This window comes from Haemorhous mexicanus, chromosome 29 (genome assembly GCF_027477595.1).
Source record: "Haemorhous mexicanus isolate bHaeMex1 chromosome 29, bHaeMex1.pri, whole genome shotgun sequence".
Classification (NCBI taxonomy): Eukaryota; Metazoa; Chordata; class Aves; order Passeriformes; family Fringillidae; genus Haemorhous; species Haemorhous mexicanus.
In genome coordinates this window covers 2,209,707-2,229,207 of record NC_082369.1, presented here as the reverse complement: position 1 = coordinate 2,229,207, position 19,501 = coordinate 2,209,707, and the positions used below count along the sequence as shown (strand labels likewise).

Genomic DNA, 19,501 nt, shown 5'->3' with positions numbered 1-19,501 from the left:
GACCCCAGAGCCCTCACACAGCTCTCAGTCACACCAGTGCTGCCTGTAACAGTCCCATCCATTACAAGGAAATGTCCCAGTCACTCCAGTACCTCCACACTGCTCCCAGTGACCCCAGCACCCGCCCGAGCAAGGTGATGGTCCCCATGCTGCCAGTAGGCACCCCAGAATTCCAGTGACACCGGTACACCCTCACTGCTCCCAACACCCTGATATTCAAGTGAGGGGTCCCATGATGCCTGCAGTTGCCCGAGTTCCAGTGATCCCAGTACACCATCACACTGCTCCCAGTCACCCCAAAATCCCAGTATGCACCAAGTGGGGAGTGTCAGACTACAGGAGTGAAGGGGTACAGGGGTTGTGGGCACTGGAACCAGTCAGCTGGGAGTCACTGGGACGCTGGGATGACTGCAGATGTCATGGGGACCCCCTGCCTGGATGGGCACTGGGGTTAGTAGGAGTTGTGTGGGGGTACTGGGGTGACTGGGGACAGTGTGGGGGAGAGGACTGGGGTCACTGGGACTCTGGGGTGACTACTGGAGTCATGGGACACCCCCTCTTGGGTGAATACTGGTATCACTGGGGATAGTGTGGGCTTACTTGGGCAACCGGGAGCTCCTGTTGAGTAGGTACTGTTGTGACTGGGACCAGTATCACCGGTACTGGGGGCACTGAGACCCTCTAGAGAGGAGTATTAAGGTCACTGGGACTCTGTGGTGACTATAGGCATCATGGAGATCCCCAGCTGTGTGAATACTGGAGACACTGGGAGCAGACTGGAGGTCGTGGGAGACCTCCCCTTGTGTCTTTAATGGAGTCAATGGGACCAGTATGGGCTGTTCGGGGGTGACAGAAAGCAGTGTTGCAGGAGTGCTGGGGTCACTGGGACTCTAGGATAAGTATTGGTGTCATGGGTACCCCCTGCTGGGTGGGTACTGGGGCTGCTGGGAGAGGTGGAGCAGGGTAGATGAATCAGTGGGTCAGCCCTGAGCTGGGCTCTGAGGTTACTGCGAACGATGGGAACACACTGGGCTCACTGGGATGGGGCGGTGGCGGAGGGACGCCGCCATGACGTTGCCCTTTTTAGGTGCTGCCCACATCGGGCCACTGGAGATGCGCCCCCACCTCTTTGTCGTTGCCCCTTTAAGACGCTGCCCTCTCCACAACACTTCCTCGTCCCGACGCTGGCTGCTGATTGGTCGGGCCGCCAGCAGAGAGCGCGCGCCGCGCCCGCCAGCCCCGATCTCCCTTCCGCCGCTTCCCTCGACGTCATCACATCCAGCCAACCCGCGTCTGGGTGCGCCCAGCGAGTCGGCGCCGAGCGGCCAATCGGGGGCGGTGCGGCGGGAGTCTCGTTTGCATAATAATAGAGGGGCGTGGTCAGGTGAGCGGCGGCGGCGGCGGGTCCGGACGGGGATCCTGTGAGGGGGGCTCCTGTGGGGGATCCCCTCGGAGGGGCATTCCTGTGGGGTGGGAGCATGCGAGGGGATCCTGGGGGGGGATTCCTGTGAGGGATCCTATGGGAGGGGCGTTCCTGCAGGGGGATCCTGTGGGGGATGCTTTGGGAAGGGTGTTCCTGGGGGGAATCCTGTGGGGGGGGCGCTCCTTTGGTGGGGGGGATCCTGTGGGGATATCCTGCAGGGGGATGCTTTGGGAGGGGCGTTCCTGGGGGGAATCCTGTGAGGGGATCCTCTGGGGGGGATCCTTTGGGAGGGGCGCTCCTGGTGGGGCTCGGGGAGGCGCGGGTAGAGGGCAGGTTTTGAGGGCGAGCCCACTGGGGCGCTGCGATGGGACCCCAAGAGGGAGGGCGGGACGGGGAGGGCCGGTGAGGGGTGCCAGGGGGCACTGGAGGTGCGAGGGGCGCGGAGTGTAACCGGGATGAACCTATTGGAGCTGCAGTGGGACTCGGGAAGGGGGGTTTTCCGCGAGGGAGGACTCAGGGGGCGCTGGGGATCGCTGTGGGAGGGGGGAAGGGGGGATGAGCCTGTAGGAGCTGCGATGGCACCCCCAGGGAAAGGTAGGTCAGTGGGAGCAGGCTGGAGCTTGTGCCGGGATCCTGGGGGCTGGGGTGGGTGGAGAGGCCAGTAAGGGGCTGGTTGGGGAGGAGATGCCATCTGGGGAGAGGTCCTGTGATTTCTCCACGAGGGAGACACCTCCGAGGGGGGTTTCAGCAGGGGCACCCTGGTGGGCATCATCTCCCAATGACAGTGCCAATCGTGCTCTGCCCACAGGGTGCTGACCAAGACCCCTGCCCATGGCCCACAGCACCAAGCCTGCCGCCCTGCTGTAAGTGCCACCACCTGCCAGAACCTCCTTTGGCCGCCCTGTTGTGTGTCAGTGCCCCTGGTGAAAGAGCAGCAGAAACTCACCCCCTTCCAAGCCTTGGAGGTGGTCTGTGTATGCTGGGGAGGGATTGTCCAACTCTGCTCTGCCCTGGGGCAGCCTCACCTCCAGTGCTGGGGGCACTTTGGGCACCACAAGATCAGAAGGATCCAGAGCTGGTGGAGAGTGCCCAAAGGAGGGACACAGAGCTGGGGAAGAAGCTGAGGAGCAGCTGAGGGCACTTGGCTCCTTCAGCTGGAGCACAGGAGACTGAGGGGAGGCTCCTGGGGGCTGCAGCTCCTCCCCAGGGGAGGCACAGGGCCAGGGGCTGAGCTCTGGGACAGGGACAGGAGGCCAGGAAGGGCTGGAGCTGGGCCAGGGCTTGGCATGGAGCTCAGGGCAAGGTTCCTCCCCTGAGAGTGCTGGCACTGCCCAGGCTCCCCAGGGAATGGCCCCAAGGCTGCCAGAGCTCCAGGAGCTCCCAGGGCTGCTCAGGGTGGGGGTGTTTGGGTGGCTGTGCAGGGACAGGGGCTGGGATCAATGATCCCTGTGGGTCCCTTCCAGCTCAAGATATTCCAGGATTCTGTGATTCTAAGCATATTGGGAGATCAGAACCAGTAAGGGCTGAATTCCTCTGAGATTTATCCTGTCCTGAGTTGTCCTTGGCCCTCCTGACACGGGGGCTGGCAGTTGGGGAAACGCCTCAGAGGTGGAGGGAGGTGAATGCCAGAGCAAACTGGCTGAGGAGGAATCTTGCCTGAGATAACTTTACTTTTTAAAACATCCTTAGGCATTCAAGGAATCTGGATCAAGGGGGGAGGGTGATGTGTCTGGCGCTGGCGGGTGTCAGTGTGTTCCTGGCAAACATGATGATGCTGTGGACATCACTGGGAAAATTGCTTTTGCAGCTGATAAAACCAAAGGCTGGCCATGACCCTGCACAGCCTTGGAGGGTTCTTTTTCCCTAGGAAGTAGAAGTGGTCTCACACCTTCCTGTAGGGTTTTTTGTGAATGTGGGGGTGTAGGGCACTGGTTGCCTCTGATCCTGGTGGAAGGACTTGTCCCACTTTTTCTACAAGGGCCACTGCAGGCTCTGTGCTGGGGGCTCACGGAAGGAGCTGCTTAAATTAACTGCAAGGATGGCTTGTCTGGGTGATAGATGGATACCAGTAGCTTGGAGTCTCTGCAGGGCTTGGGCTTTGCTCCAGGTACATAATGTGGCACACATAAGGGAAATTCCAAGGTGCATCTTGAGCAGGTTGGGATCACTGTGGCTTTTCACACATGTCTGTGCCAGGGCTTGTGTTTGGCCCTGGACTGGTTCCCAGGTCTGAGGACCTGGTTAGAACCCAAGCGAGCATCACTTGGTGATACTCAGGAGCCCTTTGTGGCTCCCCTGACGTGATGAGGACATTTCCAGCAGAGCAGGAGCTGCCTTGAGGACCCTGGGGTGGGAATGGGACAGGGCTGGGGGATGGAGCCAGTTGGAGGAGCCCCAGGATGATGCTGTGGTGGGACATGGAGGCTCTACCCACCCAGCGTGCTCGGTGGGGCAGGGAGGCTCTGCCTGAAGCAGCTGCTGATCCATGAAGCCGTGGCAGTGACCTGGAGACAGGGGCTGGGCCCCACAGTACAGCCACACGAAGTGTCAGGGAGGTGTCACAGGCAGCACAAGCCTGCTGGGGTGGTTGTGGCTGGAGCAGCTCAAGCCAGTGCCCTGCCCTCACCCTCTGCCTCCAGGGCTCCTGGGGTGTGGGTGATGCTTCCAGGTAGTGCCCCTGGCACCAGGATCCAAACCCCTGCGGCTCCTGCTCCTTTGCAGAGTCCCTTGGGACTCCCCACCAAGGTGTGTCCCAAGCCCAGGTGACAGGCAAGGATGTGACTGTCAATGTTACCTGACCCCAAGAGCCAACCCCCATCCAAATGTCCCTGAGGAGTCCCAGGGCTGCCACCAAATCTCAGGGCAGCTTTAGTGTGCCGGGCTGCCCAGCTCGTGGTGCTGGGCTCTGCTTCAGTGCCATCGCTCTGCTGTAGCCTCCCCTCAAGGGAACAAGGGCTCTATGGCCAGTGCTGGGTTTGGGGCTGTTTGAGTCAGGGGGTTTGGGGAATCTGGTGAGTTGTTGGTCCCCACGGTGTCCCAGCCCTCTCTGACAGTGCTCTCTGGCTGCAGGCATGCCACGGGCAAGGCTCAGCATGGGAACTTCCTGGTGGCCATCAAACAGGAGAAGGGAGAGTCGGCGCGGGTGGGCAGCGAGAAGCCGGAGGAGGAGGTGAGTCCCAGAGCCCATGTCCCTTCTCACACCATCCCTGGGAGTGGGGCCCAAGGTGCCCAGCCTGGGGATGTCCCTACCCCTCCTCTTGCCCTGCACCAGCCCACATGAGTCTGTGGCTGTGGCCATGGACCAAGGAAGGGCTCAGACTTTGCCTTGAGGGCTGCATGGCCCGGGTGGGCCTGGGGGCTGCTCCTGTGTCCCCCAGTGCAATGGCTCTGATCCCTGATGGGCTGTCCCTTCTCCATGGGTGCCAGCCGGTGAAGAAGAGGGGCTGGCCCAAGGGCAAGAAGAGGAAGAAGATCCTTCCCAATGGCCCCAAAGCCCCCGTGACGGGCTACGTGCGCTTCCTGAACGAGCGGCGCGAGCAGATCCGCACGCAGCATCCTGACCTGCCCTTCCCAGAGATCACAAAGATGCTGGGAGCAGAGTGGAGCAAACTGCAGCTCTCAGAGAAGCAGGTATTGACCCCCAGGGGAGACCCCCAGGGCTGGGCAGCTCCAGAGTTTGCTCCCCAAACCCCTGAGCTTGCTCCAAGAAAGGTTCTGGGCCCAGTGCTGGGGAATGGGAGCTGGGCAGGGAGGGGTCAGCAGCTCCCAGGAGGCTGGGTTGAGTCAGCTGAGGCCCCTCTGTGACCCACCACAGCGGTACCTGGACGAGGCAGAGCGGGAGAAGCAGCAGTACATGAAAGAGCTGCGGGAGTACCAGCAGTCAGAGGCCTACAAAATGTGCACAGAGAAGATCCAAGAGAAAAAGATCAAAAAAGGTGGGCTGTGGGAGCAATGGCTGAAGGATCCAGCCAAGTGCTGCCAGAGCCATTTGGGAACATGAGGCTGGGCTCTGGGTGACCTCCTTCTTCCCCTGCAGAGGACGTGGGCACGGTGGGTGTGAACACCCTACTCAATGGGCACCCACAGAAGGTAAGGCTCTGTCAGGTCTGCCTGAGTGTGGGAGGCACATTGCACTGTTGGACTGGCTGCAGGTGTGGGTGGGCAGAGGGAGAGCCTGGCTGTGAGTCCCAGGTTCCTGGAGGGGTGAGAGGCAGAGCATAGCTGTCCTCCCTTGCCACTTGCTAGACAGGACCAGCCCTCACCCTGTCCCAGTGCCCTCATCAGCCCAGCCCCAAGGTGCTGGGGTCCCCTCTGGTGGGCTCAGCTATGCCCAACCCCTCCCTCTTGTCCCTCAGGCTGGTGAGTGCAGCGACACCTTATCCACCTTCGATGTGCCTATCTTCACCGAGGAGTTCCTGGACCAAAACAAGGGTAGGGGCTGGTGGAGGGTCCTTGGGAAGTCCGTGTGGAGCAGGTCCTGGCTGGAGCCTGGGCGTTGGTGACACAGAGCTGCTGGGAAGAGCCGTGTGGGGGCCGGGGTTTGGGTTTGGGATGAGGGGGTTGTGCAGGGTGTGTCCCCACAGACACGGTGCTGTCCCACAGCCCGGGAGGCCGAGCTGCGGCGCCTGCGCAAGATGAACACGGAGTTCGAGGAGCAGAATGCCATCCTGCAGAAGCACACAGAGAGCATGAACTGTGCCAAGGAGAAGCTGGAGCAGGAGCTGGTGCAGGAGGAGCGGCAGACCCTGGCTCTGCAGCAGCAGCTCCAGTCTGTGCGGCAGGCCCTCACTGCCAGCTTCGCCTCCCTCCCCATTCCCGGTGAGTTGGGGGCAGCTGTGGGACCCCCCGACTGCTGGGACCCCTGCCTGGGCAGAGGGGCACTGAGGGGTCCAGCCATCCCATACAGGGGAGCACTGTGGGGCAGTGGGGTGGTGGTTAATGCCCATCTGCTGCTGGGGTGGCATCCTGCAGCACATGGGGAGATGTCCGGGAAGCCTAGGGATGTGACAGCCAGCTGGCTTCTCTGTCCTGGGACAGGGCAGGCTGGGATCCCTCCTTCTCTGGAGTCACACAGCTGCACCTCACATTGGCCAAAATCCTTGTGCTCCTGGGCTTATGCCACTGCAGGAGATAGCATCTGGTGCTGGGATCCCTTCTGTAGTCCCCAGCACATGAGCATGGTGGGGTGGGGACCTGCTGGTCCTGCTCACTGGGCTGTCACCTCATAGGCACTGGGGAGACCCCCACGCTGAGCACCCTGGACTTCTACATGGCCAAACTGCACAGTGCCATTGAGAGCAACCCCCTGCAGCACGAGCCGCTGGTGCTGCGTGTCAAGGAGATCCTGTCCCGGATTGCCAGGTGGGTGCAGGGCTGGGAGCGTGGCACAGGTGTCTCCATGGCACTGCAGGGTTGATCTCCAGCTGGTGGTGATGGGAGCTGAGCAGGAAAGGTGTGGGCAGAGATGGTGCAGCTGCTGCAGGGAGCTGTGGGAGAGGGAAGCCCAGTCCCTGAATTCAGGAGATGTCCCCATGTTCAAAGATGCTGATCTGTTGGAGCAAGTCCAGGGAAGCCCACGGAGATGTTTTGAGGGCTGGAGCCCCTCTGCTCTGGAGCCAGGCTGGGAAAGCTGGGAGTGGTCACCTGGACAGGGGAAGGCTCCAGGGAGAGCTCAGAGCCCCTTGCAGGGCCTAAAGAGACTCCAGGAGAGCTGGAGAGGGACTGGGGACAAGGCCTTGAGGGACAGGACATAGGGAATGGCTTCCACTGCCAGAGGGCAGGGCTGGATGGGATCTTGGGCAGGAATTGTTCCCTGGGAGGGTGGGCAGGCCCTGGCCCAGGGTGCCCAGAGATCCCTGGCAGTGCCCAAGGCCAGGCTGGACAGGGCTGGGAGCAGCCTGGGACAGTGGGAGGAGGTGTCCCTGGCCATGGCAGAGGGAGGATCTGGATGAACTTTAGGACTCCTTCTAATCCAAACCATTGTGGGATTCTGTGACTCAGCTGTCTTTTTCTCCCTCCTCAGTGAACACTTGTGAGAGGACCAGTCCTTCCAGACCCTGGACATGGCTGGACCCTGGGCCTGTCCCTTGGAGCTCACTCAAGGGACAGTCTGTGCAGGGGCTCTGGCTGTTCCCCCTGCCCTTGCACCTTTCTGCAGATGGGACCCCCAGCCCAGACCGCCTGACCCACGGCTGCGCCACCTCCAGGGACCTTGAGCTTTGGGGGACAAGCGGTGACAGGGCTGAGAGCCCAGCTAGGGCAGTGCTGGGAGAGGGTCAGCATTGGTGTGAGCACCCCTGGCTCTCCCCTAGGCCCTCCAGCCCTGCCTTGCCAACCAGGGGCTCCCTGAAGCCTGACTGGGGCAGGGGAGGTGCTGGTGGCTTTGGGCCTGGAGTGAACACACCCCTTTAGGGTGAACTGGGGCTGTGGGGTTTGGGGGCACTAAGGGGTGACTGGGACCCCTTTGGTCCTGGTGCTGCCTCTTGTCCCCTGACCAGCTTGGGAACCTCTTGGTCCCATCCCTGCAAGGGCATGAGGGCAGCTCCTTCCCACCCCCTGCCTCAGCTTTTATTTGATGTGTGCCTTCAGCCTCTGCCCCTGTCACTCGCTTGGCTCCCCTCCTTCCCCTCTGTATCTTGGGACCAGGCAGCGAGCTCCTGAAAGCAATAAAACTCTTTAGGCCAGAGAGAACCTGGAACTGTGACTCCCTCCTGGGGCAGGGAGCAGAGGAGAGCTGGGACTGACCCCCCTCCCATGATGGGGGACCCCTGGAAGAGGGGAGCTGGGACCCACCTTGTCCTAGGGTGGGGACCTCTGTAGCAGGGGAGCTGTGACTGACCCCTTCCTGCTTGCAGGGACCCCGTGTGTGCTGCATTGGCTTTTGCCTCCTGCCCCTTTTGCCTGAGCCCCCCTGCTCTTGTGGGACCACTGTGCTGGCAATGGGGGTCAGGCTTGGTGTCCCCGGGACTGCCTGTCATTAATCTCAGACTGTGTAATTAGAGAGTGTCTTATTTTCTTAGCACTACATGGGCCTGGCCCTGGGTCTGCTGGGGACTGGGGTGTTCCCACCCCTCTCTCACTTGCCGGGCCTGTGCTCTGCATCTGCCATTTGCCATCTCCTGCTGCCACTGGGCTGGGGATGGAGATGGGAGCAAATAAATGTGGGAGAAAACCGCTCTGGTCCCTGTGTGTTTGTGCTCAGCGGGAGCTCTGCAGCTCATCCCGGGCTTCGTTGTTGGGGTGGATCTGTGGGTGACAGCCCTGAGCCCATCAGTGCAGCCCCCAGCCCCAGCTGGGGGCGATGTGAATGTGCTGGCTCGGTGCCGGGGCTCTTCCTACGTGGCAGAGCTCACCCGATCCCCGCGGGTGACCTGCGCCACCGGCTCAAGTTCCCGGGTGCGGGGATCACCTTACGGCCGGCGGGGAGCCAGCCCCATCCATAATTCAGCAGCACCGCAGGGATGCAGCGGGCGGGCAAGCACGGGCGGCAGCCCCCCGAGGGCGGCCCCATGGAGAACGGCGTGGGGCAGGAGCTGGGGACCCCCGAGCCGCCCGGCCCCGCAGCCCCCCGGGCTCCCCGCGCCCGACCCAGGCTGGTGTTCCACACGCAGCTGGCCCACGGCAGCCCCACAGGGCGCATCGAGGGCTTCACCAACGTCAAGGAGCTCTACACCAAAATCGCCGAGGTCTTCGACATCTCGCCCACTGAGGTGAGGGGCTGCGGCCTGGGGCGGGGTCTTTGTGCCCCAGGCAGGGACACCCACCCTGAGGCACTGTCTGTGGCCTGTGCTCCCTCCAAGTCCCTAGATGCTTGCAAACGTGGTCCCCAAAATTTTCTGCAATGGCCTCAGGGTTGCATTGGCTCCTCTGGGGAGGGCCTGGGGGCTCTGTGCTTCAATTTACCCTCTGTATGTGGCCAGGGAGCCGTGGCTGCCAGTTCCTGGCTGGTTCCAGCTGCCTGGAGCTGGGGGAAGGTGCACAGGGATGCGGCAGTGCAGGGTCCCAGGCAGGCTGGGAGTCCCTGGGCCCCTCTGTTCTAGCAGTGCCCAGATCTGACCGAATCCCCCTGCACTGGCCGTGGCTCCCCTGTCACCTCTTGCCCTACTGGGGCATCCCCAGTCCCTGCTGACCGGGTTCCCCGGGGCAGATCCTCTTCTGCACGCTCAACACGCACAAAGTGGACATGCAGAAGCTGCTGGGGGGACAGATTGGCCTGGAGGATTTCATCTTCGCTCACGTCCGGGGCGAGACCAAGGAGGTGGAGGTGACCAAGACAGAGGACGCGCTTGGCCTCACCATCACAGACAACGGGGCCGGCTATGCCTTCATCAAGGTGAACTCCCGGGGAGCAACCTGGGGCTGGGGCAGCCCTGGGGACTGTGGCCCTGCAGGTGACATCCCCTGCACATCCCCTCCCTAGGACCATGCTCCTCCCTGACTCCCCACACCAGTCCTTCCCTGCGTTTGCCCTGGCACTGGGGATCTCCCCTGCCGTGGGGATGTTTGGGAGGGCTTCCCTGCCTGACTTGGCTACCAAAGAGCATGGGACACCCGAGGTGGTTGTGTGTGGTCGGGATGGGGGCTATGTCTGACTGTCCCATTGTGCCGTGTGTCCCTGTCCCACCTTGGTCCCCAGAGGATCAAGGAGGGGAGCATCATCAACCGGCTGCAGACCGTGTGTGTGGGGGACAGCATTGAGGCCATCAACGACCACACCATCGTGGGCTGCCGGCACTACGAGGTGGCCCGGATGCTGCGGGAGCTGCCGCGGGCTCAGCCCTTCACCCTCCGCCTGGTCCAGCCGAAAAAGGCCTTTGGTGAGTTGGGAAGGTCCCCCTGCTCTTGCCCTGGGGACCCTGGGATCATCCTCAGCCCCCTGTGGCCCGGCAGCCCCTCCCCAGTGACCGAGTGCCTCCCAGGGTTCACTGCCTCCTGTGTGTATCCCTCTGCACCCCCACTATGTGTGTACCCCGCAGCCCTGGGGCACTGACATGGGGGTCCCCACACCTGCTCGTGCCCCCACGGACACCCCCCTGCTCTGTGAGCGTTGTCCCGAGCATCCGTGAGCACCCCAAAACCACAAGCATCCCCCCTGCACCCCTGGGTGTCCCTGACACCCCCCCCCCGTCCCACACACGGCTCACCCTGCAGTGCCCCTGGGGGGCTGGGGATGGCCGGGCAGTGAGCAGCGAGGGGCTGGGGATGCCCGTCTTGCCTGTGCCCTCACCCCCCGCCCCGGGGCACAGACATGATCGGGCAGCGGACACGGACAGGCAAATGCCCCGGCGAAGGCAGAATGGCCAGCGGGAAGGAAACGCTGCGGCTGCGGACAAAGGGTCCGGCCGTGCTGGAGGAGGGGGTAAGGCTCACCCCGAGTCCCCCACCCCGAGCCTATGGCTGCTCACCCTCTGCCAGGATGGGGATCAGCATCCCCTGTGCTGCCCGCACTCATCCCGAGCGCCTCGCCCCCAGCCCAGCCCCTCCGAGGAAGAAGCCGCCCGGCGGGTGGATGACCTGCTGGAGAGTTACATGGGCATCCGCGACAGCGAGCTGGGTGAGGAGGGGCCCTGAACCCCCACCGGAGCTGACCCTGCCCCTACCCTTACCACTGACCTGTCCTGACCCTCACTCTCACCACAACCCTGCCCTAGCCCCTGCCCCTTCCCCAGCCCCTGCACTGACTCAACTCCTCCTCCTGCCCCAGTTCCTGCCTCTTCCCCTGCTCCAGCTCCAGATCCTGACTCAGTCCCTGCTCCTGTCCCAGCCTCTCACACTGGCCCTGACCTCCCTCTTCTCCCCAACAGCCTCGACGATGGTGGAGGCAGCCAAGGGCAGCCCCAGCGTGGCTCAGCTTGCCCAGGGGCTGGACTCGGTGTTGGGCGAGTTTGCCTTTCCCCAGGAGTTTGTGGCTGAGGTGTGGGCAGCTGTCTGCCACCACAAGGGGGATAAGGAGTAGCTGGGGGGCAGGAGTTGCCCTTCACTTTTGTCCCCTCCCCAAGCCCCCACCTCATCCCCACCCCATCTGGGGCTGAGGTGCTGATGGGGGTCCCCATCCTGTCCCCCACACCCTCCTGAGCAGCACCTAGATCTGTCCTTTGGCTTGGGGGGCAGAAGGCACCCAACCCACCCACCTTCCTGAGGATCCCCCTTGCACAATCTCAAATGTGGTGGGCAGCGGCTGTGGCTTATTAAAGGAGAGACAGGAGGAGAAGGGCTGTTGCTCTGATTGTCAGCAGCGTGGGTTCCCCCCAGGTACCCTCCCTGGGTCCCCCCTCGGGTGGTCACCCCCAGTGGGCACCAAGAGCTGCACCAGTTGTGCTTTATTGAGGACGGGGAGGGGGAAGCAGCCCCCTGACAGCCCCTTGGCTATCAGGCTTGTGCAGGGGAAGGCCCTGGATGCAGGTGATGAGGATCCACCGTGGGTGAGGGGGGGATGGCCATGTCCCCTGGCCCAGTGCCCGTCCCCAGGGTGCTACTGCAGCACGGATCCAGTGGTGAGCTTGCGGGGCAGGGAGGGGCTGAGGGAGGCAATGGAGGGCCGGGGGGGCAGCCGGGGGTACACGCGCTGCAGCACGGCCCGGCGGAACAGGATGTACACCCAGGGGTCCAGGATCTGGTTCCAGGTGACCATGCGGATGTAGATCAGCAGCATTTCCTGCGTGTCCGTGGGCAGCACCTGGGCCTGGCCAGGCAGGTGCTGCAAGACCATCTGGACAATGAAGATCTGGGGAGAGAAGGGGACAAAAGTGTCAGTAGAGGCACTGAGCCCCTGGGAGGAGTCCTGGCCCAGTCTGGGGCACTGCTCTGCCAGTCACCAGGGGCCAGCTCAGGGTGTAGAGAGGTGGCAGGGGGACAGTGGCAGGGGAAGTCTTACCAAGGGGACACCTGCAGACCTGGGACCTTCCTACAGGGACATGGAGGGGACACAATGAAAGCTGGGACCTCACTATGAAGGGTGGGCGACACCAAGCCCCAGGAGGGACACTGGGGGGAGCACTCCAAGACTGAGACCCCACAAGGAGGAACAGGGGGAACATGAAGAGCCAGGAGGGACATGGAGGGGTGGTGATGGGGCACACCAGGACAGAGGCCTCACCAGGAGGGGCATCCAGCAGATGGTGGCAATGATCATGATGCCCACGAGCTGCACCATCATCTCCACCTCGCTGTCACGACGCCGCTGCACGGACTCGCGGACGTGGTAGACGCGGCAGAGCGTGACCACGCTGACGGTGTTGAGGATGAAGGAGAGCAGCACGGAGAGGATGCCCAGCAGTGCAAAGAGCAGGCAGAAGACAATGTCACCAGTGTCGGGCAGGAGGGTGAGGAAGCACCAGGAGCCGGGGAATTGCAGCGTGTAGCGCCCCAGCCCGAACAGCGGCAGCAGTCCCAGCAAGCAGGAGAAGCCCCACACCAGCCCCACGATGGCCCAGGCACGGCGCTTGGAGAGGCTGGTGGAGCGGGAGAAGGGGCGGTTGATGCCCAAGAAGCGCTCCCCGGCCATGGTGGCCCCCAGCAGCAGCGGGCACTGCCCAAAGAAGACCATGGAGAAGCCGAGGAAGTTGCAGAGGTGGCAGCCAGGGTCGACCTCGGCCCAGGAGAACTTGGTGAAGTGGTAGGGGATGATGACCGAGGCTGTCACCAGCAGCCCCATGAAGTCTGTGACCACCAGCCCACAGAGGAAGATGAGGAAGGAGGAGCGGGCCTGGCTGGAGAGCTTGCGGGAGGAGCTGACCAGGACGCAGAGGGCAAAGAGGTTGGAGCAGAGGCCGATGAGGCCGAAAGCTGTTGAGAACCAGGGAGAGGCGATGCTGTTCTGTGCACTGGCACGGCCATCGCTGGCATTGAACACCCCGAAGCACGAGTTCGCCTGCCCGGCCGTGCTGCTGTTGGGGGGCTCCATGTCCTGCACCCGCTTCTGCTCCTTCCAGCAGCCTCAGGCCCCCGCCTGGCTCTGCTCCATGGCCGGAGCCCCCCGCCGCTGCCGGCACCAATCCCACCTTGCCCTGCAGGGGGAACAGAGGGAATTTAGGGCTGCTCCCTAAATGGCCAGGCCCACCCATCATCCATCCTCAGCCTGCAGATATGGGGTCCTCCGGGGGCTGTGAAGAGGGACACCAGGGTGGGACCCCAGCCCATGGAGGGGGACGCCAGGGTGGGACCCGAGCCCATGGAGAGGGACATCAGGGTGGGACCCGGCTCATGCCACCCCCAGGCGCAGCTGCAGAGGGTGCCAAGGGCTGCAGCCATACAGCGGCCAGGATGAACTGTCCTGGGCCAGGAGCCACGTGGGGCTGCAGCCACGAGTCTGAATCCCGGCACAGAGGGTGCTGGGGGAAACTCAGCACTGACAGCCTGGCTCCCTCCTGCCCCGGGGGGACACAGCCAGAGATCCCTGGGCCGTCACCCTCCATCACAGTGGGGGACACACTCTGAAGGATGCAGGCGCAGAGTGGCTGCACCAGGGCATGATCCTGACACTCTGCCTGTCCCTGAGTGTAAACCCCTGTCTCATTGTGAAGATGCCCCATTCCTCCAGTGTGCTGGGGAAACCTGAGGTACAAGTTTGAGGCTGTGCTGCAACCCTGGCACCATGTCCAAACCTCAGCCAGTGGGGGTGACAGACCAGCTCTGCCTTCCTGGCATCTCTCACAGTGGGAGCTGTGGGTTTGTCACCAGGACAGGGTGTGACAGGGATGGCTGTGGTGGTGGACAGCCTGGTCAGTGCCACTCTGCCTCTCTTGGGCCAGGGAGCATCTGGAAATCATAGAATCATGGGATATCCTGAGTTGGAAGGCACCCACAAAGTTCATCAAGTCCAACTCCTGGTGCTACATGGCCCTCCCTTGCAAATTAGTCCAGGCTGCAAATGGGATGATGTGGGACAGGACAGAGACATGGCAATAGTGAGGACTGGACAACCTGGGGCACAGACCCCCACAGGGACCACACCCCTCCTCTCCTCCTGGGACCCATTTCTCCAGGCTGTGGAGGATCTTGCCACACCACTTGTCCCAGCCCACCCTTCTGGCTGACCTGGTCCTCAACCCAGTGGCCCCAGTAGAATGCCCAGTGGGATACTCAGCCCTAACCCAACACGCCACCCCTGCAAAGCACCCACTGCAGTGCTCCTCCCTTGTGCACGGTGGCACTGCCACCTGTCTTCTGTCCCTCACAGAAGTTAAACCTCACATCAACTCTGATCATAGCCAGCCCTGGCTGCTGGTCCATCACTGGCCTGGCTCTGGGTCCCCATGCCCTGTCCCTCACCCAGAACCCCTCACTGCCAACCCCTCTCCGGCCCCTGGTGTGAGGGTGGCCACAGGGCCGGGAGCACACACCCGAGGCAGGCGCTGATCCCACAGCCCGGCTGGGCTGGAATATTGCCAGGCATTGCAACATCCTCTGGGGCCTCACCCTGGTGACATACGGGGATAAGGACACACAGGGTGACAGCACCCTGCCCGTGCCCCAGCACCCTTCCCCGGCACCGGCCATGCCCTGGGACCTGCAGCCCTGGGAGCAGGAAAAAGGCCAGGGATGGCGGTGGTGGCTCGGCACCATCCCCCTCCTGCCCTGTGTGGGGGGCTGGCAGAGCACGCTGGTGAATCACTGTGAGGGTGGGCCCGGCTTTTTCCATGAGCCAAGAGTGAAAACTTGCTGCCGTTTGTTCTCACTGGTCCCCAAGGAACAGCCTCAGCCTGAGAGGCGTCGGCCCTGCAGACACGTGCTGAGGCCTCAGCATGACATTCTGAGACCCTGAGGAGCCACCAGCCTTTCCCATGTCCTCTGAGAGGTGACAAAGTCACCCCTGCCCCACAGTGCTGCCACGCGAGTGCCTGGTGTGCCAGTCCCACTCAAGCTGTCCCTTGCCACGTACCTGCCCACACTGCTCAGAGGGCTGTCTCCAAAAATGTTCCACTTGTCCCAGGCTGCTCACTGGTGTCCAAGAGCACTCCTGCTGTCCCTGTTACCTGGGTACTCACAGCCACAGGGTGCTCCTGGCTGCCTGCTGGCTCACTGTGGCCAGGTATGACCCCTCCCTACAGTATCCAGTGACATGGGGAGGGTCTCCCAGGCAAGGAGGCAGCAGCCCAAAAAGCTCCAAATCACACCATTACCTACATCGCCTCCCTGTCCTCCCTTCACCTCCTGCCCCGACAAAAGCACAGCCTGGACCCCACTGCCCACTGCAGCCTGGACAGAGACCCCAGCGCTCGGAGGACTCTGAGCTGGGCTCAGGGGCTGAGCAGCTGGGACCCCCCCTGTGCAGAGCTGCCTCAGCTGGGCACAACACTTAGAGGGAGCCAAATATTTACAAGGGGCCACTCATCAGCTGCAGGGCTGGGACCGAGGGAACCCTTTCTGTGCCAGAACACACCAGTGCTGCCTCTCGGAAGGGGCTTCTGTGGAGGTGGGGGAGATCCCCACTTGCCATTTCCCCCCATCACAGGCAGCCGCTTCAGGAGGATGCATGTGGGGACAGCAGGTCCTGCAGAAGAGAAATCCTGAGCCCAGGGACTGCCCCCACTGACCCCCTAGGTTTGGGGTTATGGACCTAGAAAAATGGGCATGCCATGGGAACAAGGGTTTGGCAAGGGATGCTGGAGTAAAATCCCAGGGGAGAGGAGCTAGCTCTAAAATGTCCTGCTGGAGGCTGTGAGGCACTGGCAGTGGGGTATCGGGGGGTCCTGGCAGTACCACAGGTTTGGGTCTTGCTGCAGATGTACCAAGGCTGCCCTGCCTCTGCTGGGCATTGCTTCCTGCCCTGGCCACATCCGAGGGGGGTGAGGGAAAGGCAGATGGGGAGTGCAGGAGGCTGCGCCTTATCAGCATCTGCCCCAGCCCGTTGCTTCCCCAGGCTCCCCCAAGCAGGACTGGGCATGGGGCCTGGACAGGGCTTGCAAGATCAGGCCAGGGTGGGGGCTGGGAGAGGCACCACACACCTGCAAAGGGACCCCCAAACCAGACAGCAGTGACTCCCCCCACACCCCATGGGACCCTCGACCTGGGGTCTGCCCCTGGATGTGGTGCTTAGCCACAGGGCAGCCATGCAGAGGATGCTGCAGGGTGTTTGCATTTATCCCTTGTGTTAGTATTTATCCCACTCTCTGCTCGCTGGAGCCCTCCAGGACAATGACCTTCCTACACTGATCCCTTCTGTCTCCTCCCCCTGGTGCAGGTGGTCCCAGGGGACACTGTGTCACCTGTCAGGGATGGGTGTGGTCCCACTGCCTCCTCCCTCCAGCCTGGGGCTCTGGGGCATCAAATCAGGTCGAGGTCATCAGCCAGGACAGGAAAGGCCATGGGGATGAGGACTTGGCAGAGCATCAGTGTTCCTCTCTGGACCCACAAGGACCTGCTCCTGAAGAAGTTGGCCTGGCCTAGAGCAGAGACATCCCAAGGACTCCCAGACAGATGACATTTCTGGGAAGCAGTGACACATAGGATGGTTCCTGCCAGGCATGGTAACTGTCCTCGCCAGGGTTTTCCCTGTCCCTGCTCTGGTCCAGGGCAGAGGTCCCCAGCCTCTCATCTGACTGGGAAACAGCTGGCACCATCCCCGTTCTCCAGGGCCCAGCACCGGGCAGGCGGTGGCTGGAGGATCAGCCCGGGTGTCCTGGGGTGCAGAAGCTGGGGCTCGACAGCCCTGGGGCACCAGGGCCCCCCGCCCCGCGGCTGCCTCCGCCCGCATGGTCGCGGCATCTCGAGGGCTTCAAGGCTGCTGGGCGGCCCACTCCGACAGCCCGAAATAGACCCTTCCTTTCCTGGCCCTTTCCTGAGCCTTTCCTCGTCCTTCTCCAGCTCTTCCCAGAGGAGCCAGCGGCACACGGGGCGGGCGGGGGGGACCCGTCCCGGCGGGGGAGCCTCGAAAACAAATCTTGGTTCCGACGGGACGCCGAAGATGCTGCGGACCCTCGGTCCCGGGGACAGACAGACTGTGCGGGGAGCGGGGTGTCCGTCCCCCACTATGGGGTCTCCGCTTCCCCTCCTTCGAAACGCCCCCGATCCTCGGGGCTGTGTGCTAAGCCGAGCGCCCCGAGAGTCTTGGGAGCTCCTGGAGACCCGACCGTTTTACACAGCCCCAGGAGCCCCGCACAGCCAACCCGGCCGTCTGTTCGCCCATCCCCGTCTCTGTCCGTCCATCCCAGCCTTCCGGGCTCTTTGTCCTTTGGCCCCGTATCTCTCGCCCCCCTCCAACGCCTCCCTCCCCGCGCAGACCCGAGCCCTACCTCGCTGCCGGCGGGACCCACCCGGCTCGGGTCGGCTCAGCTCGGCTCGGCTCAGCCCGGCTCGGCTCAGCTCCACCGCGGGGCGGGGGAAGGGCCGGGCTCGCCGCGCCCCCGGAACCGGCCCCGTCCCTCTCCGCTCCCTCCCTGCTCGGGACGGGCCTTCAGGCAGGGGTGCCCCCCGGCCCCATCGCCCCCGGTCCGGGCAGCGCCCCGGCGACCCGGCAGTGCCCCTCCGGTGCAGCCGCGCCGGTGTCGGCTCCCGAAGACCCCCTGGCGGAGGCACCCGCGGCTGGGTCCGGTCGAGGCTGCGCTCTCTCCCCGTTACTCACTCCTTTACTCGAGCGAGTCCATGCCCGGGCGGGCTGGAGGCGAGGGTGCTGGGGTGGCCGAAGGCTGGGGTCCCTGGGGCCCCCGCAGCCCCGGCCGTCCCTGCCCTGGGGGATTCACCTCCCGGGGCTTTTCCCAGCCCGGCAGGTCCGAGCTCGGGATGTCGCTGCGCTGTCCAAACCCGAGACCAGCAGCGGTGGCACGTCCCCAGGCAGTGTTTCCTCCCTCCCATGGTCCTAGGAGGGATAGCCCCCGTCGCTGCTGCCCGTGCTCCGCCGAGGAGGGCACAGCTCGGCCCTGGCCTCGGAGCTGGGAGCGCCCGAGTCCGCGGGGCCCGCGGGGACATCCCGTCAAGGCGAGCAAGCGGCACCGCGGCTCGGCGCTCAGCTGGATGCCCAGGCAGCTTCTCCTGGCACCCGCTCGGCAGTGAGAGGCTGCAGCGCCCATCGTCCCGCCATTCTTTCGGTTGGAGCAAAGATTGTTCAGCGAAAGCCCCGGCGGAAGGCAGGGCCAGCCCGCAGAGCTGGCCCCGAGTGCCGGGAGCAGGAGTGGCCCCACCGGCAGCGGAATGCGCGGGGCTCGGCAGCTGCTGCCGTCCCAGGTGGGGCCGGGGTGTGCCCGGGAGAGCTGAGCCCATCACGGATGATGGGACACGGGGCAGCTCCACCGACTGCCCCTCCCGGGCACGACCCGGCTGAGCCGCTGCGTGCCCTGCACAGCTCAAGGCTGAGCCGTGGCAGCTTGTCCCGAAACGCAGGGGAGATGTGGACTAGGAGGGAGCACTGAGAGCAGCCAGGTCAAGGAAAAGCCGTCAGGGGCTTCAGCCGAATCCAGACCCCGATCTGGCCCTGGCACATGCCTGGAGGCTGCAGCGGCTCTCGGGGCTCAGGCTCCTGTGCCTGCTCAGTGACCCCAACCAGGGCCTGCAGTCAGACGTGCAGGGAAACGCAGTGCCTGGACACGGACCCTGCTCCGGCTGAAGATACAGTGGGACAGTTTTGGGGGAGTGCCCCCCCCTCTGCGCGTGCCCAGGAGGAAAAGGGATGGGCTATGGAGAGGCGGCTCTGCCTGGCAGCTGAGCAGGGAGGGCATGAACCACCACTTTTGGGGTTTGGGTTTTTTTCCCGTTTCCTCCTCCCTGGCCAGGCCTTTGCTCACTTCCTGTGCTGAGCCCCAAAACCCCCCTGCACAGGGAGCAGCAGGAAATAACTGCCAGGAAGGAGAGGCCAGGGAACGTGTCCGGTGCAGCTGCTGGCCCTGGGGATGTCCGGCGGAATGGGGAGGGGGTACCCACGTGCAGGACCATGGCAGCTGGGGTCCCCCACCCCCATCTGCAGGCAGGGCAAACCCCACAAGTGTGGGTGACCAGGGCAGGAACGGGAGCCTCCTGAGCACCAGCTCCCATGGCAGCTTTGCAGCTGGATCCTGCTGGCAGAACCAGGAGCTGGACAAGGCAACTTCCCTGAGCCATGGGGCAGCCACCAAGGGCTTGGAGGCCCCTGCACAGCAGGCTTGCCTC

The 19,501-nt window shown here is 63.4% G+C and overlaps 3 protein-coding genes across 7 annotated transcripts; 2 read left to right on the top strand and 1 right to left on the bottom strand.

Moving 5' to 3' along the window:
* Window positions 1-1,231: 1,231 nt before the first annotated feature.
* Window positions 1,232-8,596, top strand: HMG20B (high mobility group 20B). Of its 4 annotated transcripts, none has more exons than XM_059869692.1 (10): window positions 1,232-1,384; window positions 2,232-2,286; window positions 4,493-4,592; window positions 4,850-5,053; window positions 5,238-5,358; window positions 5,460-5,512; window positions 5,779-5,854; window positions 6,026-6,241; window positions 6,652-6,784; window positions 7,446-8,596. In XM_059869692.1, exons 2-10 carry the CDS (start codon window positions 2,255-2,257, stop codon window positions 7,456-7,458), a joined length of 948 nt encoding a protein of 315 aa, XP_059725675.1. In that variant the 5' UTR covers window positions 1,232-1,384; window positions 2,232-2,254; the 3' UTR covers window positions 7,459-8,596. The 4 variants fall into 4 exon arrangements, with proteins under 4 accessions (XP_059725675.1, XP_059725674.1, XP_059725673.1 ...); XM_059869691.1 differs by having other exon boundaries at window positions 1,377-1,421; XM_059869690.1 differs by having other exon boundaries at window positions 1,379-1,470.
* A 287-nt stretch (window positions 8,597-8,883) lies between these two features.
* On the top strand, window positions 8,884-11,633 carry GIPC3 (GIPC PDZ domain containing family member 3). The gene is made up of 6 exons (XM_059869694.1): window positions 8,884-9,132; window positions 9,570-9,755; window positions 10,059-10,239; window positions 10,669-10,781; window positions 10,895-10,976; window positions 11,227-11,633. Exons 1-6 carry the CDS (start codon window positions 8,884-8,886, stop codon window positions 11,376-11,378), a joined length of 963 nt encoding a protein of 320 aa, XP_059725677.1. The 3' UTR covers window positions 11,379-11,633.
* Window positions 11,634-11,725: 92 nt separating this feature from the next.
* Window positions 11,726-18,430, bottom strand: TBXA2R (thromboxane A2 receptor). 2 transcript variants are annotated; one of them, XM_059869688.1, is made up of 4 exons: window positions 17,656-18,430; window positions 16,630-16,806; window positions 12,519-13,428; window positions 11,726-12,146 (listed from the first exon to the last, which is right to left on the bottom strand). In XM_059869688.1, the coding sequence occupies exons 3-4, from the start codon at window positions 13,323-13,325 to the stop codon at window positions 11,895-11,897; spliced, it is 1,059 nt and encodes a 352-aa protein (XP_059725671.1). In that variant the 5' UTR covers window positions 13,326-13,428; window positions 16,630-16,806; window positions 17,656-18,430; the 3' UTR covers window positions 11,726-11,894. The 2 variants fall into 2 exon arrangements, with proteins under 2 accessions (XP_059725671.1, XP_059725670.1); XM_059869687.1 differs by lacking the exon at window positions 16,630-16,806 and having other exon boundaries at window positions 17,656-18,429.
* Between the last annotated feature and the right edge of the window lie 1,071 nt (window positions 18,431-19,501).